The following is a 22741-nucleotide window of genomic DNA, read 5'->3' as shown; positions in this document are numbered from 1 at the left end:
ACAAAACTGTTGGATGGCAAAGGCCATCATGTCAGTCAGATTTTTCTGTTAAACCACCTATTCTCCCTTTGCTACAATGTAAATTTTAATTGCCATCACTAATTCTAAGGATGAGTCCCTATAAAACATGAGTAAGGCAAAATATCTTGCTTACGCTTAAGGCAGAGTTCTTACTACTAGGCAGGGCTTAATTCGGAGCACAGACTGGCCATTGTCAAGATGTTACAGAAAAACTGCGCTTGAAAAGATATAGGAAGGTCATTTGGAGAAATGAGAAATCTAAACGAAGGGCCAGAAATAATTATACTAGTTTCAGTGAGTGCCGACTTTGAAAAAAGCCAATATGAGCACCACATATGTCAAAGTCTAAGCAAAGTCAAGCACATCCAGCTACTTTAACAGAAAAAAAGAAACAGCAACCAGAACTCAAAAGTTTTTACTCCTGCATTAACACTTTATGGCTGCACACAATCATATTCCCACTTGTGCTCTCTTCCCTCCAGGTCAATCAATCTCAAATTCTCTGAAACAGTGAAAGAGCAACAGTGTGATGGATGACATTTGGGGGTCAAGAAATGCAAATTTGGCTTCCATGAAGCTGAAAAGGGAACTGAACCCTTGTTTCCCTTTGTTTTGAGCAAATGGGACTAGTGTAAACCTCTCTGCCCATGTTATTCACACTACCTTAGCACTTGCAGGCTCTAAAAAACGAGCATCTTCAATCTTTTCCAAATGTTAGGTATTGCCCCTGCTTTTTTGAAATAGTAAGCACAGATACAAGCATCATTCATACGGACTCCAATTTGGTTCTCTTTCAGATGGATGCTGTTCTTCCTGTTGGGTTTGAATTTCACATCACCATCATGGTATCACAGCAGTGTCACTCTGCAACAGGCTCCCAAGCTGTACTGCCTGCACACTGGCAATAGGATGCAAGTTACTTCAAAGAGTAAAAACACAAAATGTGTCTGGTTGCCATTGCTCTGGAGAACGTAGGGGATGGCTGGATGGTTGGTAAATGCTGTCTGAAAAACTGAATGACCACAGGCCTGCACACAGGGGATGAGAAGGTAAAACTGGTGGCGTGCCTTTTCCAGTGCTGCGTGGCCTAGCCGAACACCAGGAACCTGCTGCTGTGACCACCATGGCACAACACAATTCTTTTTCTGTGGGTAAGTTATAACAAGATCTTGAAAGACGTGAAACAGAGGTTTCCATCATTTCATCCCATACGGTTTGAGAGTTTCAGAAATACAGAAATAAAAAAATACATCATTTTGACAACCACAAATGCATAGAAACATTCACGTATATCCTCATGTTGTGGTTGTTCATACCCTGCTTTCAGAAGCCTTCAGTGACTAAATGTTATTCACGTCACTGTAGTGCTAAGAATTCTTTCTTATCAACATAATTTTAAAAACAAGTCTGAAAGGTTTCTGCAGTATGAAATGATGCACAAGATACTTTGGAGGAGTGAAGACCACTTCTTGCTTAACTCTTGTGCCATATTTTGTCACATCAAAATGAAAAAAAGAAAAAAAAAGGAGAAAAAAAAGAAGGGATTGAATTCAATAATAAGAAACTGACTTTCCTCAAACACCTGACTTCACATTTTGATTTTGCCAAAACATCTTTAGTTCACTGTCTTCCTCTGAAAAAGTGCTGACTTTTTAGGAACTCGTGTTTCTGAAAGGTTGAAGCTTGAAAAAGACACACAGTGATACTTACATTAGGTATTTTACATACTCAGGGATTCCACAAAATATATTTCATTTCTTCAGGAGTCTTCTTGCTAGGGAAATGTTTAACACCCTATCCATAAATCCTATTTCTTCCAATTTCTTAAAACTTAGGGAAATTAATTCCTACTCTAAATGCAGCAACGGAAAGACTAATCTTCCTTACGTAAGCAGACTTAGTCAGATTGCAAAAATCTGTTAAATATTGACTCCTTCAAAGCTGAATTTCAAATTAAAGTTAAATTGCAGATGTAAAGGGTTGTGTGACTAGGCTTTAACTATGCTTTACCTATTAAACCTGATAAAGAGTTCCATTTAAAACAATAAATTAGGTCTGCAATAATTGGGCTGTGTTTCTGGGGAAAGCACAAATGTACACAGGACAGGAAAACATAATGGAGAGGTATTTTCTTTAAAATTTTCCTTAAAATAAATCACTGCCCCTTATCTCTCAGGTGATATTAATGTCTCCCCCTCTGAAAAACTTACATCCTAAAAAGGCAAAGTGTTGAGGGGAAGAAAATGTTACAATGCTTCTTTTGCAGAATGGGAAACCGACAGGTAGACGGATGAAGGAACTATAGAGATCTGTCACAAAAAAGAGAGACTGAATTTAGCTCTCTCCAACATGACTTCGGAGCTTCAGCTGTGAGATCATTCTGAATCTCTACAGTGAAATGCCAACCTTTTCGACTCTGCTGGCAACCTCACAAAACTGTCATAGCTCAAGAAGCAAAACATGCTGCTCTGCCAAATGAGTTAGTTTGACAATTACACAGCGTTCAAACAACATATTCCCCTTCATTAAATGTGTGTTGTATGGGTGATTTAATGGCCTGCTAGTGATGTTAATAATGCATAGTTATTAAAATTTTTTCCTTTATTCATCTGCCCTGCTTTACTGTTGCAGAAACCAGAGTTTAATGTTCAGTCCTTCCTTCCAATACGACAGCATGAGTACACCAGGATGCCTTTGGGTGACAGTGACAGTCACCCGCTTATCACATTGTGTTTACTGGCTATGCTGGGGATCTTATCCAGACTTCTCCCTGCAGTACAATTGCTAGATGAGGGCTCTGGGATTTGTTTTGGCATGTATGTCTGGAGGAAACAAAAAGGGAGAAATGGAGTCATGGGGACAACTCAAAGGAAATATTTAACAGACAAAAATCTGCCTCAGCCAGAAAAATAGCTTTCCAGTTTAAAAGCTTTTAAGTGCAATAAGAACGCATCCTCCTAATGCATCGGTCCATCCTATTATTGCTTTATATAGCAGTACCCTGCATTTACCATATAAAATTAATCTGACCTTTTATTAATGTGCAATTGGAATTACATATTGATTTTATGTATCCAAAGCATGCAGACTGTTTATATACTAAAAGAGTGAAATGTTTTAATGTCTAACCTGCATTAGTCTCTCTGGCAGAATTTATCCATGCCGCTAATACACAAAAAAAGGAAGAAACAGTTTGATCTACGCTATTTAGGAACTAAACAGATCCCGCCGTACATCAGAATTTAATAGCTTTGTTTTCCACACTGACAACTACTACTATAATTGGATTTTTTTCAGTACTGTTTGTTTAAACGGAACAGAGATGTTCAGTATTCCAGAATATTCCAGAAACACTGGAACAGCTGAGCAAGCCAAATACATGTTAGGGGGCTGATCTTCCTCTGGCTGACCTAAGTAAAAGTTTTTCCCTTTGTAGAAAATAATATGAGGGAACAGTGCAATATCTAGCCTGCAGGAAAAGAAACATGGTGCTTGCAAGGCCTAGGAAGACCTCAATAATTCTGTGACAGCCAGCTGTCAATCACGTGACAAAACTACCAAAAAAAATGTCAACAATGCTGAAAATACACACATGCAAGTTCTAACATCCATTGGGATGATGGCCATCCTTAGCAACCACTGAAAATTATAGCGGTGTGAATGAATCCATTCACGGACTATAGTAGCACTGGAGAGTGGTAAGGCAACAGAGTATGTCAAGGCTGAAATATGGACCCAGACCTGGACAATTAAGAAATGGTATCTGCCTGTTCCAAAAGCCAGCCACTAAAATAAATGAATGGGTTCATAGTCCATAAGACCCGACCTCAGCATTAGCTCAGTGCTTCAACTAAACCACAGACCAAGCCTCTCAAGGGCTCGCAAAACTCTGCATACAATCCACACTGCTCCTCCAGAGGCTTTTTGCTTTATGCTCACAGACTTGGTAGAATGCAACCCTCCCCATTCTCCAGTGCTTTCCCCTTTCTGGAGAGATTTCTAGCAGTCTTTCTGCTGCATTTTGTAACTGCTGGAAGAAAATTTCACTTGATTAGTGGCATAAGCACTGCATGGTCCTTTTAATTTAGAAGCACAACATCTCAGCTCAGCTTCCGAATATACCTTGGCCTCCTCCTGCTCTAGTCCGGGCTGCTGGCCAGTCTGACTTCTTGTGGGATGAAGTTCTGCCAGAAGAAATAGGAATGGGAAGGACTAAGACCCTTCAACAAGAAGAGGGAAATGCCAAGCACCTCTTTTACATCATTTCACAAATAAAAACCAGAACACCAGAGTCCTGACAGGAGAGAGAGTGGCTGGTAACGAAGGGTTTTCCTTATGAACAGTAAAACCTAGCAGTAGCAGCTGTAGTGTCAGGATGCAGTTAAACACACCAAAGCCTAATGCGCCCATCTCACCCTGAAGACAGAGAATCTGGATAAAAGAAGCTTTACCTTGCAAGGCATTATGTTTAAGAAATGTTCCTAAGTTGTGAGGGAAACCTGTAACACACAGCAACCACGCAAGGAACTGAGAGACTCCAGTCCCTGCCAGCTGCAGGAGAGCATAGAGGGAAAGAAGCAGTCCTACTGAAAAAGAGACCTTTTATACCAAGTACTACAGGGCAGCATTCATGTCAGCACTATCACAGGTTTGTCAGCATTTCCACGAACGTCTCCAGTGTGAGAAGGCTATATAACCAAGTCAAAACTCCCCGAGCTGGACACTGGCACGCCTTCTTCGCTTGGAATTGTATCTTGTATCAACATCCATCATCACACGCCTGCCTTACTAATGCTCCTAAGGCAAACACAGCATTCAGAGTGCACCTCCTCTGCTTAATCTCAGTTGTTTCCGTACTTCCCTCATAGCCCTGCCGAGGTGGTGAGGGGTGGAGGGGTAGCTGTGAAGAGTAACAGTCAATCTGAGGGCAGCAGGGCTGTGGTTGACGTGCATGGTACATGGGGGAAGTTGGGATGGCTGCAGAAACACTTTGAGTAAGAGCTTCGCTCTCTGGTCTGTCTGTTGTCATCTACTATCTATTTTACTAAACAAGTTCCTTTTCAATGAACATGCTAAAGACTCCAGCAGTAAAGTGAAAAACACCTTTTCAAAAACTCGAGGGATTCAAAGGTGATTTTTTTCAGACACCAGCTGATTGCATAGATCTTATGAAAAGAAATTCACGATGGCCTTGCCAGTTCCAAAACTGGACAGCAGAGCTGGGAAATGAGCTGAGGGGGACAAACATGTATCGCTGAGGTAGGGATTGAGGTTTGCTTCCCTGTTCAGCACTCTAGCCAGCCTCATGCTTCAGGCATGCACAATGGTTACAAAGTTCCTGCCTGGTGTTGTCTTCAGTAATCCGTATGCTTTGTTCCGTTAAGTGTGGAGTTAAAACATACATGACTGTGACCTATTGAATCAGAACACAGCAGAACAGCAGAGTCTATTACTCTTGTGCAGTCCTCCCTCTCCAGTTAGCCTCTCCTCTGGGCAGACGTCATCTATCTGGACTTCTGCAAGGCCTTTGATATGTTTCTCCACAACATTCTTGCCACTAAACAGGAGAGACACAGGTTTGATGGATGGACAGTTAGATGGATAAGGAATTGGCTGGCCGTGCCCAAAGAGTGACAGTCAATGGCTCGATGTCCAAGTGGAAACCAGTAACGAGTGATGTCCCTCAGGGGTCCGTACTGGGACCAATACTAGTTAATATCTTCACCAATGACGTAGACAATGGGATCGAGTGCACCCTTGGCAAGTTTGCAGATGACACCACGCTGAGTGGTGCAGTTGATATGGTTGAGGGAACGGATGCCATCCAGAGGAACTTTGACGTGCTTGAGGAGTGGACCCATGTGAACTTCATTAAGTTCAATAAGGCCAAGTGCAAGGTGCTGCACCTGGGTTGCTGCAATCTCCAATATCAATACGGACTGGGGGATGAAGGGATTGCGAGCAGCCCTGCAGAGAAGGATGGATGAAAAAATGGGTATGTGCCGGCAATGTGTGCTTGTAGCTCAGAAAGCCAATCATATCCTGGGCTGCGTAACAAGAAGCGTGGCCAGCAGGTCGGGGGAGGTAATTGTCCCCCTCTACTCCGCTCTGGTGAGACCCCACCTGGAGTACTGCGTCCAGCTCTGGGGTCCCTGGTACAAGAAAGACATGGACTTGTTAAAGTGGGTCCAGAGGAGGGCCACGAAAATGATCCAAGGGCTGGAACACCTCCCCTGTGAAGAAAGGTTGAGAGAGTTGGGGTTCAGCCTGGAGAAGAGAAGGCTCCGGGGAGACCACTGGGGAGGCCTTTCAATATATAAGGGGACTTATAAGAAAGATGGGGAGACACTTTTTACCAAGGCCTGCAGTGACAGGACAAGGGGCAACAGTTTTAAACTGAAAGAGAGTAGATTTAGATTGGATATAAGGATTAATTTTTCACTGTGAGGGTGGTGAGATACTGGAACAGGTTGCCTAGAGAAGCTGTGGATGCCCCGTTATTGAAGTGTTCAAGGCCAGGTTGGACGGGGCTCTGAGCAACCTGATCTAGTGAAAGATGTCCGTGCTCATGGCAGGAGGGTTGGACTGGGTGATCTTTAAAGGTCCCTTCCAATCCAAAGCACTCTGTGATTCTGTGATTCTTACGCAAATACTCATTATTACAAGCATTCCATAAATGTGAGATGTGGAAGTGCAACCAATGAGAATAAATGTCAGGAATAAGACCATAAGGGGGAACATCATTGAATAAAATAGTTTGTGTAATTTTTCTTTCAGGTCATTATCAGTTATCTATTCTGCAACCTGAATCAAAGATTGCTGAAACAGCTTCTTGTGGAGCGGCAGAAGATATTCCATTTGCTTTTTGTTGCTCAATAGCTGACGTGACACACTTAAATGTAGTTAACAGTAGGACAAAGCTGTTTTTACCCCTTCCTGTTACACTGCAGCAGCCTGTAGGTCAGATCCCTGTGATCTTAGCCATACAGGCCACATTGCTATACAGGTATATGAGTATACTTAGCCATCTGGGACATGTTTTTGAATATGGTATTTAATTAAGTCAAGCCAAAAATATAATAAGCAAACAAGCTTGGAAAAGTTAAGTAGAGGCTGGTAAATGCTCATGACAACTTACACGCGCTTTCTAACCATGTCGTATGTTAAGCATCAAATTCTCTTCCTCTTAGAAGCCAAAAGGCAAGTGATCCCTGATTTGATGTAAAACAGTTCATTACTGTGTCATTAAGAAAGCTGAATTAGTGTATCAGCACTGCTGTCTATAAATCTCCAGACACTACTGATGTTTTCAACTCAAAACCAAATGGAAGTATAAGCATTATAATTCTGTGTGAACAGTATCTTCTCCAGTCACGTACCTACAGGACAATCATGGCTTTCTCTCTCACAAGCACATACGCATATGTAAAGTGTCTGACCATCACAGAGTCATAGCAGAGCCTGAAAGTATGAACCTGAGTTTAATCAATGAATAGAAATTTTCATGAGTTTATTGAAATAACAGTTTTGAGACATATGGCCAGCCACTTCCCATGTAAGTAACATTTTAATGCAAATTTCTACTGGCCTCCGTGACCTTATCAGTACGAAAATGTGTAAAAGACTTGGAGGGTAGAAGGTGGAGAAAAGAGAAGTGGGATAAGGGTTCATATCCTGGATACTGAGATAAATACAGGAGTTCCTCATTCTGTTCCTCTGCCTTTTCTGGTAGAAAAGCAGACTCCTCCTCCACCCCAGTGCTTCCAAAGGAAAGTGAGACCATAACATCATTGCTGGGGTTACACGTGGCTTAATACTGTGAACCCATCTGCTCTGGAAAAGAAGGTCCTTCCATCCTTTCCTAACTATGGTACTGCCAACTGGGTTGCGGTATCAGAGACAAGTGTAGTATGACGTGTTTCCAGCTCAAAAATCCTGTCCCTAAAATCAGGAGTTCTCAGTGTTATATTACAAAATCTCATTTCTGAGAACAGATATTCCAGGTATTTCCTGTTCCCAGCTGACAGACCAATGTATGGCTAAGGAATAAACAGCTCCAGAAATAAACTTCTGTTCAGTAAAACTGAATTAGGCTAGGAGATCAGAAAAGTAAAAAAAAAAAAAATTGGAAAATCTCTTCTTAACTTGCTTTAAATGTAAATGTTTACTTCTCTAAAATGGGAAAGCAGTATAGCATTTTATTCTCTCTACGGACCTGAAATGCTCTCTCGTTTTCTAATGCTTTTTCAGAGAAACAGCAGAACAGGGAGATGCTGGACTATCAATAAGAGAATGAAATCTCCTGCATCTCTAGCTGTCAGATGCAGCACAAGCACTGGCATGATACATTTCCTTACATGGCTTTACCAGTGTTCCACCGGTGCTGGAAGGATTACCTTAGGGATGGGAGATCCTTCACAGACAAGACATTCAAACTTAGATTCATCAATTTAGCCCCTTTAACCTACATTTAAACACAAAAAGAAACAGCCAATGCCAATGGTAAAAGTCAAGTACTCAGTACTCTTCAGAACTGGACTCTTCTCCCCCTCCCTCCCCCCAATGCTTAGATTAAGATATACCAAAATTTTCTCTTACAGTTATTCAAATTACTTGTCCCTCTAATGAATCTCTCTTGACAGTCAAACTTGCAGCCTGGACACCTGCACGATGGAAACTAGAAAGAGACGATAACCTTGCTCAAAGCTGACCAAGGAGGAAGTGAACCATCATTCTTGAGTTTTTTATTTCCCCATACCTCCCAGTGTGAGACTGCTGACTAAATGCCACGGTAAAATGAAAAATTACTCTCAGTGTTCCTTTAGGACTTTCAGCTCGCACAAGAGTTTGCCAAAGCTCTGACTTGGGTCAGTGCACCAGGCCGTTCTGCCCGCAGCTGCTATATGTTTGTTTCTCTGTTAGAGAGACAGTAGTTGCTTCCTCTTTAACTAGACATGTCCACAGTTTCCACACAAGTCATCTCTGAACATGGTACTATCCAAAAAAAGATACAATAGTATAGGTGTAGAACTTTTTAACCCTCATCAAATAAATCTACTGAACGTTCAAGGCATGACATCAAACAAAGGTCTTCAGAGGGTGTGACACACTCACATTTTGCCCTGACAAACACAAGTCTTCTTACAAACTTGTGTCACTAAAACCTCCAGCTAAAATGTAAAACTGAAAAAATAGTGTTTCATTTAATATTCTGGTAGTGCATAGGGAAAAACATTGTTTTCTTTTGCTTGTTTGGTTATTTTTTTTAATTCTCTTTTCCCTCAGGGAAATCTAATTTTGGCAACATGTGTGGGATGGAGCACTAATCTGCTGTTTTAACATGTGTGTATCTGGAATTTTCGAGCCACTTTTCCTAGCCTTGTGAAACTTCTGAAAATACTGCAAAAAAAGAAAGGCACAAGGGATAACCCCCAAAAGATGACAGAGGCATTCACTGTTCTTGTGGCCTGACACGCTGTTAAAGTACTTACAGTCTAAACAACACTGAGTATGCTGATAAGTTCACATCAACTTGATTATAACAGTGTACTATTCCCACTGATTTCAGGTGGATGATAGCCTGAGGGTATTAGAGGGACAAGGAGTGACAGGGAGAGTATAGCTATGCCCATTCTTGTGCTGCTGTAAAAGACTCAGACTCTTTGAGACCTTCTTTCAGCAGATGAATTGAAAACTAGTCTGTCTGGGAGTTGTGCTGGTTTAACTTCAGCTGTTCTCTCAAACTGGGCATTTAACCAATGCAGATGGCTGTACAAGAAATCTTAGCTTGGTTTAGGCTAAACCAAAATTTGAAAATTGCTTTCTTTCCTCCTTTTTTTTTTAATTTTTTTGAGGGAGTAAAACTGAATGCAAAAGGAACCTCTACACTGAGATACCAAGGCTGCCCTGTAAGTTGTTTTCATGCAATTAGTGTGAGTTGCCCTTCCCAAAGTACCTCATACATAGAGCAGCCTGCAGGCACCAACAGTCAGGTTTACAGTACAGCCCTTCTGGAGAACAACCTTGTTTTCTCTTCTGGACCAGTTTCTGCCTAGGACTCCCAGGGAAAGAAAGAGATGGTATAAATGGCTTTGTGCTTGGAACAGGGAGCTGTGGCACTGTTCCTCTAAGTCCAGCTGTACTCAGTATGCTTCCAGCAGTATGCAAAAACAGGTAGGGCTGGAATGAAAGCTGGATCTGTCAATTCAGCCCAGTTTCCAGGCTGGGACAGATGAGCAAATGTGCCTGCAGTAAGCATAGGCTCTGAGTTTATACATATTCCAGAAGGGTTCACATACTGACTTGTGAGGAAATCAGACTGATGAGTTATTTTGGTGCTAGTCTGCATGCAAATGAACCCTCCCAAACAGGCAGACACCAAATTCAGATGTGCTTTTTAGACAAAGTAAATAACCAGCCACAAAGTCATTTGCAAGACTTATCTAAACCTGTTTAATCATGCTAGTATAAGCTTGTTTTGTACAAAGGTCTACTCTTAGGAGAAAATGAGAGGGGAAAAAAATCCATCCCCTACCCCCACCAGCTCTCAGACGCATACACGCACCTTCTCACAGGGAATGGCAGCTGCTAGATTTAGCTTAGCTTTCAGCTGAACTGAAGCTTTCCACATAAACATCCAGGACATGGCCAGTGGTTAATAAACCATAAGCTGCTCCAGAATCCACAGTGAGTCTTTGTGGATTTTGTTAAAAGGCACACTGAGTAAAAACAGTGGAGTATTTTGTTTGTTTCAAACTACAAGGCAGCAAGAAAATGTAAATGTTTTTCATGAGTCTAGATTCATACTATCAAAATATCCTAAATCAAGTTTATGAAATCTGAAAGGGAGTTTTAAGCTCTCGCAGCCCAAGCTCTATCTGCTTATCCGCTCTGAAGAGCGGCTGACGCGACATCTCAGATGGATGGAAAACATTCCATAAGCAACTGCGGAGGGTGTGGTGGCACAGCAGCCTGCAGAGTAGCACAGAAAACACATTGATTCCTCCTGCCTACTGTGTCTCCTATTAGAGCCAGTGCACTAGAAATGGCTGCTGTGACTAGGCAGCAGCGAGAGTGGGTTAGAAATTAGAAGGAAACTGGTGGAATACCAAGAAACACTTGTTTTTTCCAAGAGATGCTTACTGGTCACTGCTAACATCGTTAGATCACTCACAGTGGGATTTAGCACAGTGCTTTCTTCTAGCTGCACTCGCCAGCGTGTCACGCTACACACATGGATCTGATCCGTGTTTCAGTGTGAAGACAGTCCACTATCCTTTTGACTTTAAAGACAGAGCATGCAGAAGTACATTTCTGACTATTTTAAACATTTCTAGCACATCCTGTCGCTGTAGCAGCTGGATAACGAGATCACAGAATTTAAAGTCTTGGAGGAAAAAATGTCAAAGCCTTTGAAAAATCTCCCGTTTCCTTTTTTCTTTTTTAACCTACTCACCAAATGATTGTCTTTTTTCTTGACTGACTATGTTGAGTGAACAACAACAAGGCATACATTCAAACTGGAATCTTCAGACATACAAGCCACAGAGGAATGTACCAGTGACTCTTCTCGGCTTGTGTATCGATAGGGTGTAGAATCGAGTACAGAAAGTACAGGTTTGTGTCAGATAGGTCACATTCGTTAACAAACGCGCAAAGCTAAAAAGCAGCATGTTCCCAGTCTACTATAAATTACGTAGACAAATCAAAGCAGCACTAAAATAAGCAATATTTCTGGTCACTTGCACTATAAAGGAAAACAGTTTCTTGGAATTCACTAGCAGAGAGGTCCAATCCAAGCCCACAAATGCTGAACTTGGATCATATGAGCATATGTTTAGAGTAAAATAATGCCTGCAAAGCACTGGAGACAAGGATACAGAACAGCTTCTGTAATTGCTTATTGCTGTTTCAAGAGTCAGGCTAAAAGGAGATCAGAATGATACTTTTCTGAACAAAGGTTTGGAAGCGGGAAACTGTAAGAGCTTTTACTCTCTGAGACTATGAACCTTATATGCTGTTAATGCTGAAGAGAGACACACAAAGATCCTTCAGACCATGCTGGCAGAACGGCTGCCCTTCCAGAGGACAGCTGTACCCAACGTAACAGCACTGGGCCTGCTGGCCTCTGGAGAGGGCATTTGGAGAGAGTGCTGCATTTGCAAGAGGACTGCCCAGCACACACCCCACTTCAGCTACTCCGAACTGGCAACCAGGCGCTCTATGGCAAGCAGCTCAGCACAGACCTGTGGGACTGTAAATTGCAGGCATGGGCACAGGGCAGGGACAGAATAAGGAAAGTATAAAAGTGGCTTAAAGCAACTATTCCTACCCCCACCCCCACTCCTTTCTCATGCCCAGCAGAGTGACGGGTATAGAAATAGCTACCCTTCATCGACCTGCTTCACAGACACGTGCTTGGAAGCTATCAGTTAGTTCATATAAGAAACACAGAAAGGCCAAGCTTTGTAACACAGCTTCTTTTAAATGCTTGAGATACTGCTACAGAGACGTTATTCAAAGACAGCAATGCGCAGCTGATATTTTAAGAAGAATCTTCCAAAAAATCTGTGTTTCTTGTCCTATGATAAGCCACATGACCAGGCGTGTCATTCCGTAAGTGGGGGTGGGGGAAAGAGTTTAGCAGTGTGGGAAAGAGAGGGTCAGGACTACATAATCTGTTTGTTTGTTTTCCTGCTTGAACAACAGGGCTGCAGAATGACACAGAACCAAACAGCTATAAACATAACTGAGAGCTGTTCTGCTGAGTATAATTGTAATATAAAAATGTAAAAGCATTTTTGTCCAATGCATGAACAGGTTGGGATGTAGGTCCTGTAAGAGCTTTGGGAATGAACTTCCCTGAGGTTTGGTAAAAGGATGGTCAGCATTTGGTGCGAGAAAATTTTGGTCTTCCAAAGTATTTTATGAGATCTCCCAATAAGCTCTCTCCAGTTGTGGCAACTTAAGACATACCCAGATAGGAACTGACCTTCACTCCAAAAAAACAGGCATCACCTTGCTATTCCATGCTACTTGGCTGTGGGCCTACTATTCATCCAACATTTCCCAAGCAGCTCCCTCTATCCCACTGCTGAGTGTCTCTCAACAGGGCAACACCTTCAAGAACCAGTAAGGGCCTATCCCTACTAGCCCATGGGGTGAGGAAGCTAATGCTGCTGCATGAATTAACAGTGTGCTCAGACAGGTTTTGGCCAGGACTTCAATGAGGATGGCAAGTATTCTGCTGGATAACTTACAGGATGCTGTTACAGAGAGGCTCTGTGATGCTGCAGCTGCTGAGGACTTGGTACTTGCAGGTGTGTACTTTGCCTACAACTTAGTTGATGCAGGAACCCGGGCTTGGATATTTCCTGCTTTCTCAGCTATTTTAAGAGAGGGGAGGTAGTCACATGTGGTTTTCTTACAAGCTCTCTTTCAGTACTTGACTTCTTGGGGCCCAGTCCTGTTTTCATTGGAATGAATGAGCTTTCTGTCATTGACCCCAGTTTAACCCGTGACAATTTATTATGGACCTCACTGCTATTGTAGCTAGGCATCTTGTGATCTAAAATTTATTTTTAAAAATTATTTATCCACATATTTTCAAGCATACTTCTGAGATAGAAAAGTTCCATAATCATCTTATAATACAGAGAACTAAGATACGGAAGGAGGATGGGCTGGAAATGCAAAGTGCATTAGGTGTCTACAAAGCTGACTGTAAGTATCTATATGATAACTGATTTTAGCAGGGTATGCTGAGCAAGCCATGCCACATATACCCTGATGTGCTGAGCTGCTTGGCGTATAAACCTAGCTTTGCTTCCCTAGGTAGGCACTGTTTCCTCAGCCTTCTTCCCTAACAGGGCTCAATTCAGTCTCTGATGACCTATTTGAGGAGGAAATGGCACTGCCACTCACTTCCACACAATGGTCTAACGGTTACAGGTCTTGCCAAACTGTACAAAACCCAGACTTGAAGTCTTTAGCTGCCTGGTTTGGATCAGCAATTTAAACCTCAGCAAGTATGCCAAACACGAGATTGCAGGGGTACTCCCTCCCGGTTTTCCTGCTGTATTAATGCATGCATGTGTTCGCTGGTTAAAGACAGAAGACTGACTCCACAACTGATGGCTCAGGCACACACACATCTAGGCGTCACAGTTCCCGGGAGCAGAGGAGTCTGTAGGGTCAGCACGTCCCGTCTTAGCCCGCCATCTTCCAGGAATCACACTCCTAGTGCTGAACTGTGACTCTGCCGCCAGAAAGCCGGGGATCCTGATGTAGTATAAGGGACTCCTCTGGGCAGCAAGGCTCTTGAAAGCCAGCCTCGTGATGATCTGTACTTGGACACATCAATTCCTTTCACTGTGTTTACCAACACCTCCTGCTGTGTGTCAGATGGTCTTGGATCACAGAAATCCAACCATCTGCTGTGGATGAGTGGAGGAACTGGTGCCTTCCTGGGTCTTCCTTTGAGATAGAGCTGGGATGTGCCCTTAGCTTATAACTGTACCCACAAACACGAAAGCATCCCTGTATTCAGTAGCCTATATGCAATCTATAGTTTTTGTCCTACATAACGTGCCTGAGGTCACGTAGGAAGTCTATGCTGGCAGAGAACTGGAACACATCATCTGAGTACCTCCCTGGAGCTCTACCCACTGGGAGAAATTTCCTCTCAGTGGGAACAGGATGGGACACTTGAGAAGCAATTCAATTAGCTTCTTTGAAACAATCAGAGCTCTTGAAACATTTGGCCTGTATCTGATTAAGCTTCTTGCTGTGGTGGTAGCTGCCATGTCATGTCTAAATTCTATGTGGAAATCACTGATGATTAAACAAGTCTATACCTCACGTTTTTACAAGCTATTCAGAGAAAGGCTCTATCTACCATAAAGAATTATTTGGAAGGCACATTGATTTTTATCCTATCGGTTGGATTGCAACTTCATTAATGCTGATCTACCTCAGTACAACTATAGGCTTTTGTAGTTACCTTTGATGACAGTGGTAAGGACAGCAGCTCCCATTGTTTGCAAAATCTCTCAAATGAGAAGAGCTACTAGGAAAAAAGATGTAGCTGATTTCTAGAAAATAACATTTTTTTTTCCTTACAAAATACAGGAAACTGGGGTTAGCTGGCAAGAGGGATGGGAGAGGAGGGCATACATATAAATACTATTTCAATAAGATTATTAAAGCAAGTAAAACTTCAGGTAATTTCCTCTAATTCTGCTGACAGTAACTGATCTGGATTTTGTTTCAAAATAGTGCTGTTGGGGAAAGATAAGCACAGTGAGAGAACAGTAAAACAGTTTTTCAGCACAGACACCTCCAGAATGCATGCATGCTGTCCCTTTAAATCTTACAAGCTTTAATGCTCCAAGTTCTGGAGGGATATTCTGCAACACAGAGTTTCAGGCAAAATTCCTAATTGAAACTGATCTGGTTTGCAGGCAGGAAAAGTAGTTGTTTATATTTAAATATCTTCTCACTGGGCAGTTAAAATGTGTTTTCAAAAATCAAGCTACAATAGAAGCCATTAAAAACCCCCAACATTTTCCAACCGCACACAATTGCCCCAAATAATTCCTATTCAAATTCAGGGAAAAATTATGGTAAAACTTCTGATACTATGATGAGGTCAGCTGTTGGCAAGTGCTAGTATTTTAATGACAACCATAACAGTAATTAATTAGCACTACTAGAACAAGCAGATTTAGCTGGTGTGGAGTGGATTAGTGAACAGTTTACTTACCTGAAACAAATTCTTATCTTAAATGAGAGTTAGGAATGGTGACTTACCAGCTCTAAGAACCTCCTCACCACCTGTCTTTGTTTTAAGTTAGTTTCACCATCCAGGTTAGCTGTTTCTATATGGCACAGTCCATCGGGATCACTTGAGGAGAGCAGCAATATGTCAGCAGGTATAATTTCATTACAGCGAAGCTGCACAAAGTCTCCAACTTTCACTTCTTTCCAGTATCTGCTTATATATTTCTTCTCATTTCTGGAAATAAAAAGACATTTACAGGACATGTATAAAAAAAAATGCACAGACTGGGGTGTCTACGACAAGATATGGTTTGATTTGTAACAGGAGTACAGTGCCTTTGGAAGGTCCTCAGGTACTCTCAGGTTTACACCAGGAAAAGGCGATGCAGACTGCCAGTAGGCCACTTCCCGACTCAGAACCAGGTCTAAGTTCCCAAGACATTCTTGTAAGGCCCAGAGGATAATGTGGATGTTAGACCTGGCTAAGCAGGGTAAGCAGGAGCTTCATACACTCTCCCTCCCTCCATGGTCCGAGCCATCTGTCTGACCCTATGAAGGGGAGGGGGCCGCTGTTTGTACCAGGTGAAAAGGAGTCGCAGACTTTCAGGGCGAGGGGGGAACTGAGAAAAGGCTTGGGCACAGGACACCTGCTTGGCACGGCTCCTGAATGTCCTCCATCACGCATCCCCTCTGATGCAACCTCAGCTAGCTTCCCCTTGTTCCCTCTTTCCAACAGGGACAAACTTGGTATAGTGCTGCACGTGATACTTGGACGAAGGAGCCAAAAATCTGTAACGCAGAGGAATTTCCACTATTCATCACTAAACCTAGAATTACAAGGACATGTCATGTGGAAAAACGCAGTCCCAACTGCTCAACTGGGAAAGGACACTCATTTCTTTCAAATATTTCTCCAGTATCTCCATTCTAGCCATAGTGCTGTCTGCTACATAGCTAATTTCTGCTTAGGTACTCTGAACCTTTTATTTTGGAGTGTAATTTCTTTGTCAATTCAAAGACCGACCCATCTGAAACACTGATGTGTATGTTTTTCATTTAGATACAGCCACTAAACCTCTCCAGTTTTAAAGGTCATGCTAGTTTGCTATTTTTTTATTTTTTCACTTTTTCTTGACAGCAAGAGGAAAAAGGAACAGGGGATTGCTTAATTAATTCTAGCTAAAATTCAAGGTTTTAGTTTCATGACATGCACATACTCACATGCTTTCTTGGCATTTGTGTAAATTGCTTTCTTCTGTTGTGTTTTTGAAAGAAATTAATTTCAAAACAGCCACAATATTAACTTGGTAAAATAACTCCTGAAAATGGGAAGCTGCTATTCCGACACTTTTCTAAGCTGTCAGAAGGCCTTTTGCCGTGTGAGCACCGAGATAGCTGTCAGCGCTGGCACCGTCACTGTCACCAGAGACAGCCTCCTGTGACAGCACTTTAACTGGCAGAATAGGATTCTGGGTGGGGTGGGGGGTGGTGGAGGCTATTTTATGTTATTTAAAGTATATAATTTTAAAATACATCTCTTTCAGTAGTAACGTGAATAGATTTGTAACCAAGTGGAAACATGCAAGTCCTGCCAACGTTGTTACTTTGCAGTTACTGATAGTCATGCCATGCCTAATTCATCCTTGTCATGCTTTCACTGGTGTTACAGGAATTAGTAACTTAATTGGCTTTTATTCATGTATTTAGCCTAAATCCTGAACAATAATGTGTCAGGATGTATCAGATCAGGTTTTACCTCCCAGAATTTCTTCTTTGTCCTTTCCTAACATCCAGTTTATAAAGGGAGGAATGAAAATTATGGCTGTGATTTCTATTTCGATAAAGCCTGAAAAGGATTAATAAGAGCCAAATGTAAAACATGATAGTCTAACAAGGGAAAGTAATTTACATACTAGCTGCTGATGTTACCCATTCCCTTCACACTCAGGCCGAAACCAACATTTAACTTTTCCTGCTAATGAGTATGAATTGCTTTGAAACTCAGCGTGCCATAACATAGTACAAATCACTGCACCACACATCTGAAGGGTTTGTTAGCCATGCAAGCTGTAACTCCAAATCCCTTCACATGTGGCTGTTGCTCTTCATCCTTTTTAATTTAATGGTGAAACTGGGTGATGTTCAAATGCATGTACAATGAGTAGCAGTATAGAAGTATGATCAGGCTAAAAATAGCACATAGTCCTGTACTATGCTATAAGCATTTTTTATTTTACTTTTGTTGTTTGAAAAGCATTGCTATTTTAGCATTTCCTCATCTCCCACACAGTTAGCAACTGCCACAACTATACACTCTGTGGCAGGAAGGGTGGATATCGACCAACACAAGGCCAAATGGCTCTGTTGGGATAAATGAAGTTGTTCAGCCTGGAGAAGAGAAGGCTCCGGTGACACCTATAAATACAACGGTCCTTGAGGAGCATTCCTTTAAAATGCTCAGCCTACTCTTCTGAACACGCAGGCTAGCTCACCTCAAGACAACTGTCATACATCTACCCAGTACAAACACGCCAGGTGACCCCATTGATACAGTTATAATTTGCCATTGACTTCCCCAGAGACAGGATTTTGTCATCCAAGTTTCACATCACCTACTAAATGTTTATTCTTGCTGGTATATTGTGCCAGTAAATTGCAGAAGTTATATGATATGGAGAGTTAGGAATGCCACACTTCTTATAAGAGAAAGGCTGTCTTTAAAATTTAAGCTTCCCTTTGTGTCTCTAAGGTGTGGCATACAAGAATGTTGACTTAAATTTTATTTGAAGGTCAGGGATTTCAGCAGTTTTGCCTCAGTGTATCCTCAGACATTATTCTTCCAGTCGCTCTTCAGAAGGGGCCCCTTCCAGGTCTCTAACGATGTACATTGCATTGGCGTGCTGTGATAGAAAACCTGAATTAAACACAGTATATCCATGGGTGGGCATATGTGCATCATTACATGTTTGGTGGTGTTTTCAAACGATTCAGCACACTTTTCAACTTCAGAGCAAACATAACATTTAAGCAGACGCTTCAGCTGAGCTCTTCACGGTAATGGCCAGGCTTGGAGGATACCAACAGTTCGACACACAGGACTAGAATGAATACCAGATCCCAGGGACCACCTCCTTGCACCCTCAGGCATTTAGGTAATGGAGACCACACCCTATGCACTCCTACAGAACATCAACAAAATGCAGCAATGTGGGTACTCTTTACTCCTCCAACAGTCAGCACGATTTTTCCTGGCAGGGTCCTGTCTGTCCATTTACCTGGTAGGTGTTTCTGAAAGGTCTTCCTGTCTCTGGTCTTTAACATCCTAAAACAATCTGCAGATTTCGCTATCTTTCCTTTTGTAATTACCCAGCTGATAAATTAATGTTTCAAACACAGATCCCTTGGTCTATTTCTCTGGGACCCTGTCATTTATTCTTGCTTTGTCCTGACTCCATCGCTACTGTGTGGTCAATGACAGTCCTCTGCAGTCTCAGCACAGGGCTTCAGGCACTGCTTGCAAGGGACTCTTCAACAAAAGCTTTTGGCAAATTTAAGTAAACATCATACGACCTCCTGGAATATTTTGTCAAAGGGCTCAAAGAATTCCGGCAGGAACACAGGACTGAGAGGCAGCATCTCAGTTAGTGGTCCAGCCCCCTCCCTGCCATGGATATTTAGGCCAGAAGCTAACACCCCAGAACTCTAGTTCTACCTGCCCTTGCTTATCACAAGCCTGAAGATACATTTCAGTACCTATGACAAACTTAAGGTTGATGCTACAGGAAGCCAAAGTTGCAAACTATGATGAACCACAGGAAGAGGTCAGAGATACTAATTCTTATCTTTCAAACCTGGAGAGTTAGATAAAAGTCTTCCAAACCAATATGCTGTCACGAACTACTGCCATTCTGCAAAAAGAATAGATATTGTTGGTACTCTCCAGTTAAATCACCACGATGAACTATTAATTTCAGATAGCTATGCCCAGCTACTGTAACGTGTTGTTTTGGGCTCACATATTAAAAACGTTCAGCCTCCTGCACAGAACCTAATCTTTATCAACACATTTGCATGCAAAGAATGTATCTGTCAGTTGTGGTTTAAACCCATAGTCACGTAGATCTTCATGCTCCTCTCTGCCACAACTGGAAGCAGAACTTGCCAGTGCTTTCACTTTTCTGAGCATATCTTTACAGGTAGACGTTGACTGAAATCTAAAGATGGATGGTTAAAAAGTTGGCCGGCGCAGCTGCATTGACATCAACACTGTTAGTCAACAGCAAATATGGCCCTAGCAGGAGCCAAACTCCTCTAGAGGTTGATGTTCTTTCACAACAATGAAATGCAATTATCCCAGCATACCCGCTTTTGAACATACAAGGGAAAGTCTGCAACATCCTTTCAAGTGTATGAACATAGAGAAAATGACTTTAACTGCTATTAAAAATTTGTATTGGTCTACCTACTGTATATATTTGGCCTATGCTCTGTTTTGAAGCAGAATAGCCTGCAGATTTGTGCCAAATTTGAGATTGGCTTTGATTAACAGCAAAAACCAAACAAACCAAAAAATATTGATGATTTTTTTCTTTAAATTTCAATTTTAAATTCAGAAACACAGAAACTCAGAAATTACATTTTCTTTTCCTATTAACCATGCTTTTCCCTCTTGTGGTCTCCTTTGCAGCATGAGCTGATAAAGATCATGCCCATAATTTTGCTTTTCTGGCCATGTAGGCATCAGTTTTTATCTGCAAAAGGCTGAAGATTTCAAACTCTCTACTTAAACATTACAAAAGTAATTGTTTCCTTCTTATGAATAGCTTTTAACTGTTTTGGTATAACAAGGAATTATTCAAAATGGCCATGCTTAAAGGGAGATAACAAAACTACACATACATAAAATTTAAGAGGAATCTTCCCTCTTCTCTTTCTCTTTTTTTTTTAAGTCTGGGGAAAATATCCCAAGCAATACTTGGTAGGAAATGTGAAGGCTATGAAGGTGTAATCTGTTCCACTTGTGCAAGGCCTGCACACCAGAAATTTTATATGTCAAATTGAGAAGATGGGACTACTAGGCAATCATTTCTTGTTTCCTATACTTCTCCACTGACAAAAATTACAGTTAGTGAGTGGGTATGGCTGACACAGATTTTCTCCACCAATTCCAGTGAGTGATTGGGGCACCTGTCCTTCTGTGTAACACTGCCTTAGCTTAATCCCTACATAGGCTTCTATATTCATCTCAGCAGGGCTTGTAAAAGACCTTTAGCAAAAGACAGAGGATGTTCTCTTGTAACTTTTGGGGTGCTCAGTCTGGCTTACACAGCATACCACTTCCTACACAAGTTGCGACTGCAACCCAGAGCTTTTTAAGCCTCTCAAAACATTCAAATGAAATGTTGTTTCCCAGTCCAAGCCCATCCGCTGACCTGCTTTTGAAGTAACAATTGTCTTCACTTCAAAAGAAATCAGACTCCTTTGCCTTCCCTGCCAGCTGAGGTTGGTCATTGAACCAGTAGGCTTTAAAAGAAACACAGTGAGAAATTAAGTCCGTGGAAGAGGAAAAGCCAATGACAAAAGACAAGTCAAAGAGTTGTGGTGTACAGGGCATACTTTGGAGCTCTTCTTGATGTCAGCCAAGTCCTTCCCTTCCATCTCAGGAGGCATAAATAGAGTGAGGTAGCGCTAAAGAACGTATCAGGCACATCTCTCCCCCCAGTTATCTAAAACATGTTCAAATCAGTTGGCTACAAGTGCCATGACAAGTCTCCTGGTTAGCATCAAGGTAACAAAAAAAACCTTGTGGCTAATTGGCAGGGTCCAAGCAGAGCAGCAACTCCAGAAGGAGAACCTTAAATTGCAATGCAAGCACAGAAGTGCCACATCAGGCCAAACTATCCTTAGGGAGGCTCCAGCATCTACCTGTTTCTCAACAGGTCCTTCGTGCTCATACAGTTTTCCCAAATTGTCTGTTCTTTCCCTTGCCTGGCCTGGAGCCCTTGGCTTCAACCCTCCACCTCTCCTCCCAACACTCCTGTTGAGAGGGTTCACACTAACTGAGCCCATAGCACTCTGTTAACACTTAGGTGGCAAGCAGAGATTTTGCATAACTCATCACAGGCTACAAAAGCAGAGCTGGTGGACAGCTCTGTGCATAGAACTGCTGTGTTATAATCAGTGCCAATTACCATTTGAAAACTACAGGTGTAGCAGATCTCAGAGTTTAAAAACACCAGCTATCTATGAGACCAAGGCATATATTACACAAAGTCTGAACATGCTAAGTATCTGTGGAAACGCGCTGAGAACCATTTGGGTACAATTACAATGTTGTGGCAGAATGAAGGAAAAACATGTAGCATAAGTTAATGCCAAAGCAGGTTACATAATGCCCAGAATATGTCTCCATTCCACCACAAACGATAACATCTGTTTCTACGAAAACAAATCATGAAGAGGCTCTGAATCTGATATTAATCAGACAAAACAGATATTAACAGAGTGTGTTCTTGAGAAATGTTGAAGAGAACAAAGTCTCTCCATGACCGAAGTTTCTAAATAAACCCCTTGATCTTCACATTATTTTCAGGACACTTAGAAGTTTTCTTGTTTTCATGGACTTCAAATATTCTTTTTTTTTTTTGGATTAGCAAGTGCAAATGTATGTTACAGTTGCTAGAATCAAATGTGTGTGCAATCACGAGGCATAAATGTGCCTTTTATTAAATTCACACTTTCTGAAAACTGTTTTCTGTCACAAGTCAAACTTGCTATGAAAAAAAATGTACCCAGGAAACCTCAGTGATTCAGGTTTATAATGCGGAAGTAATAATTTAACTTCTCTTGGCAGTGTTATCTCCATTTTACCTCATGTTGAAAGAAACCTCATTATTGTTCACTACAATGAAACATTTACTACCCGGAATAAATGATTTTT

General features: G+C 41.8%; 1 protein-coding gene across 1 annotated transcript in view; it reads right to left on the bottom strand.

The window, feature by feature from the left end:
• The window catches only part of ATP10A (ATPase phospholipid transporting 10A (putative)), a 112669-nt gene that overhangs the window by 54583 nt on the left and 35345 nt on the right, over positions 1–22741 (bottom strand). Inside the window, exon 2 of the mRNA XM_075134938.1 lies at positions 15832–16036. Coding sequence (XP_074991039.1) covers positions 15832–16036 — 205 coding nt within the window. The remainder of the gene's footprint in view (positions 1–15831; positions 16037–22741) is intronic.

Source organism: Calonectris borealis, chromosome 1, assembly GCF_964195595.1.
Source record: "Calonectris borealis chromosome 1, bCalBor7.hap1.2, whole genome shotgun sequence".
NCBI lineage: Eukaryota > Metazoa > Chordata > Aves > Procellariiformes > Procellariidae > Calonectris > Calonectris borealis.
The sequence above is the reverse complement of the archived record's forward strand: the minus strand, read 5'-3'. Positions and strand labels throughout refer to the sequence as shown.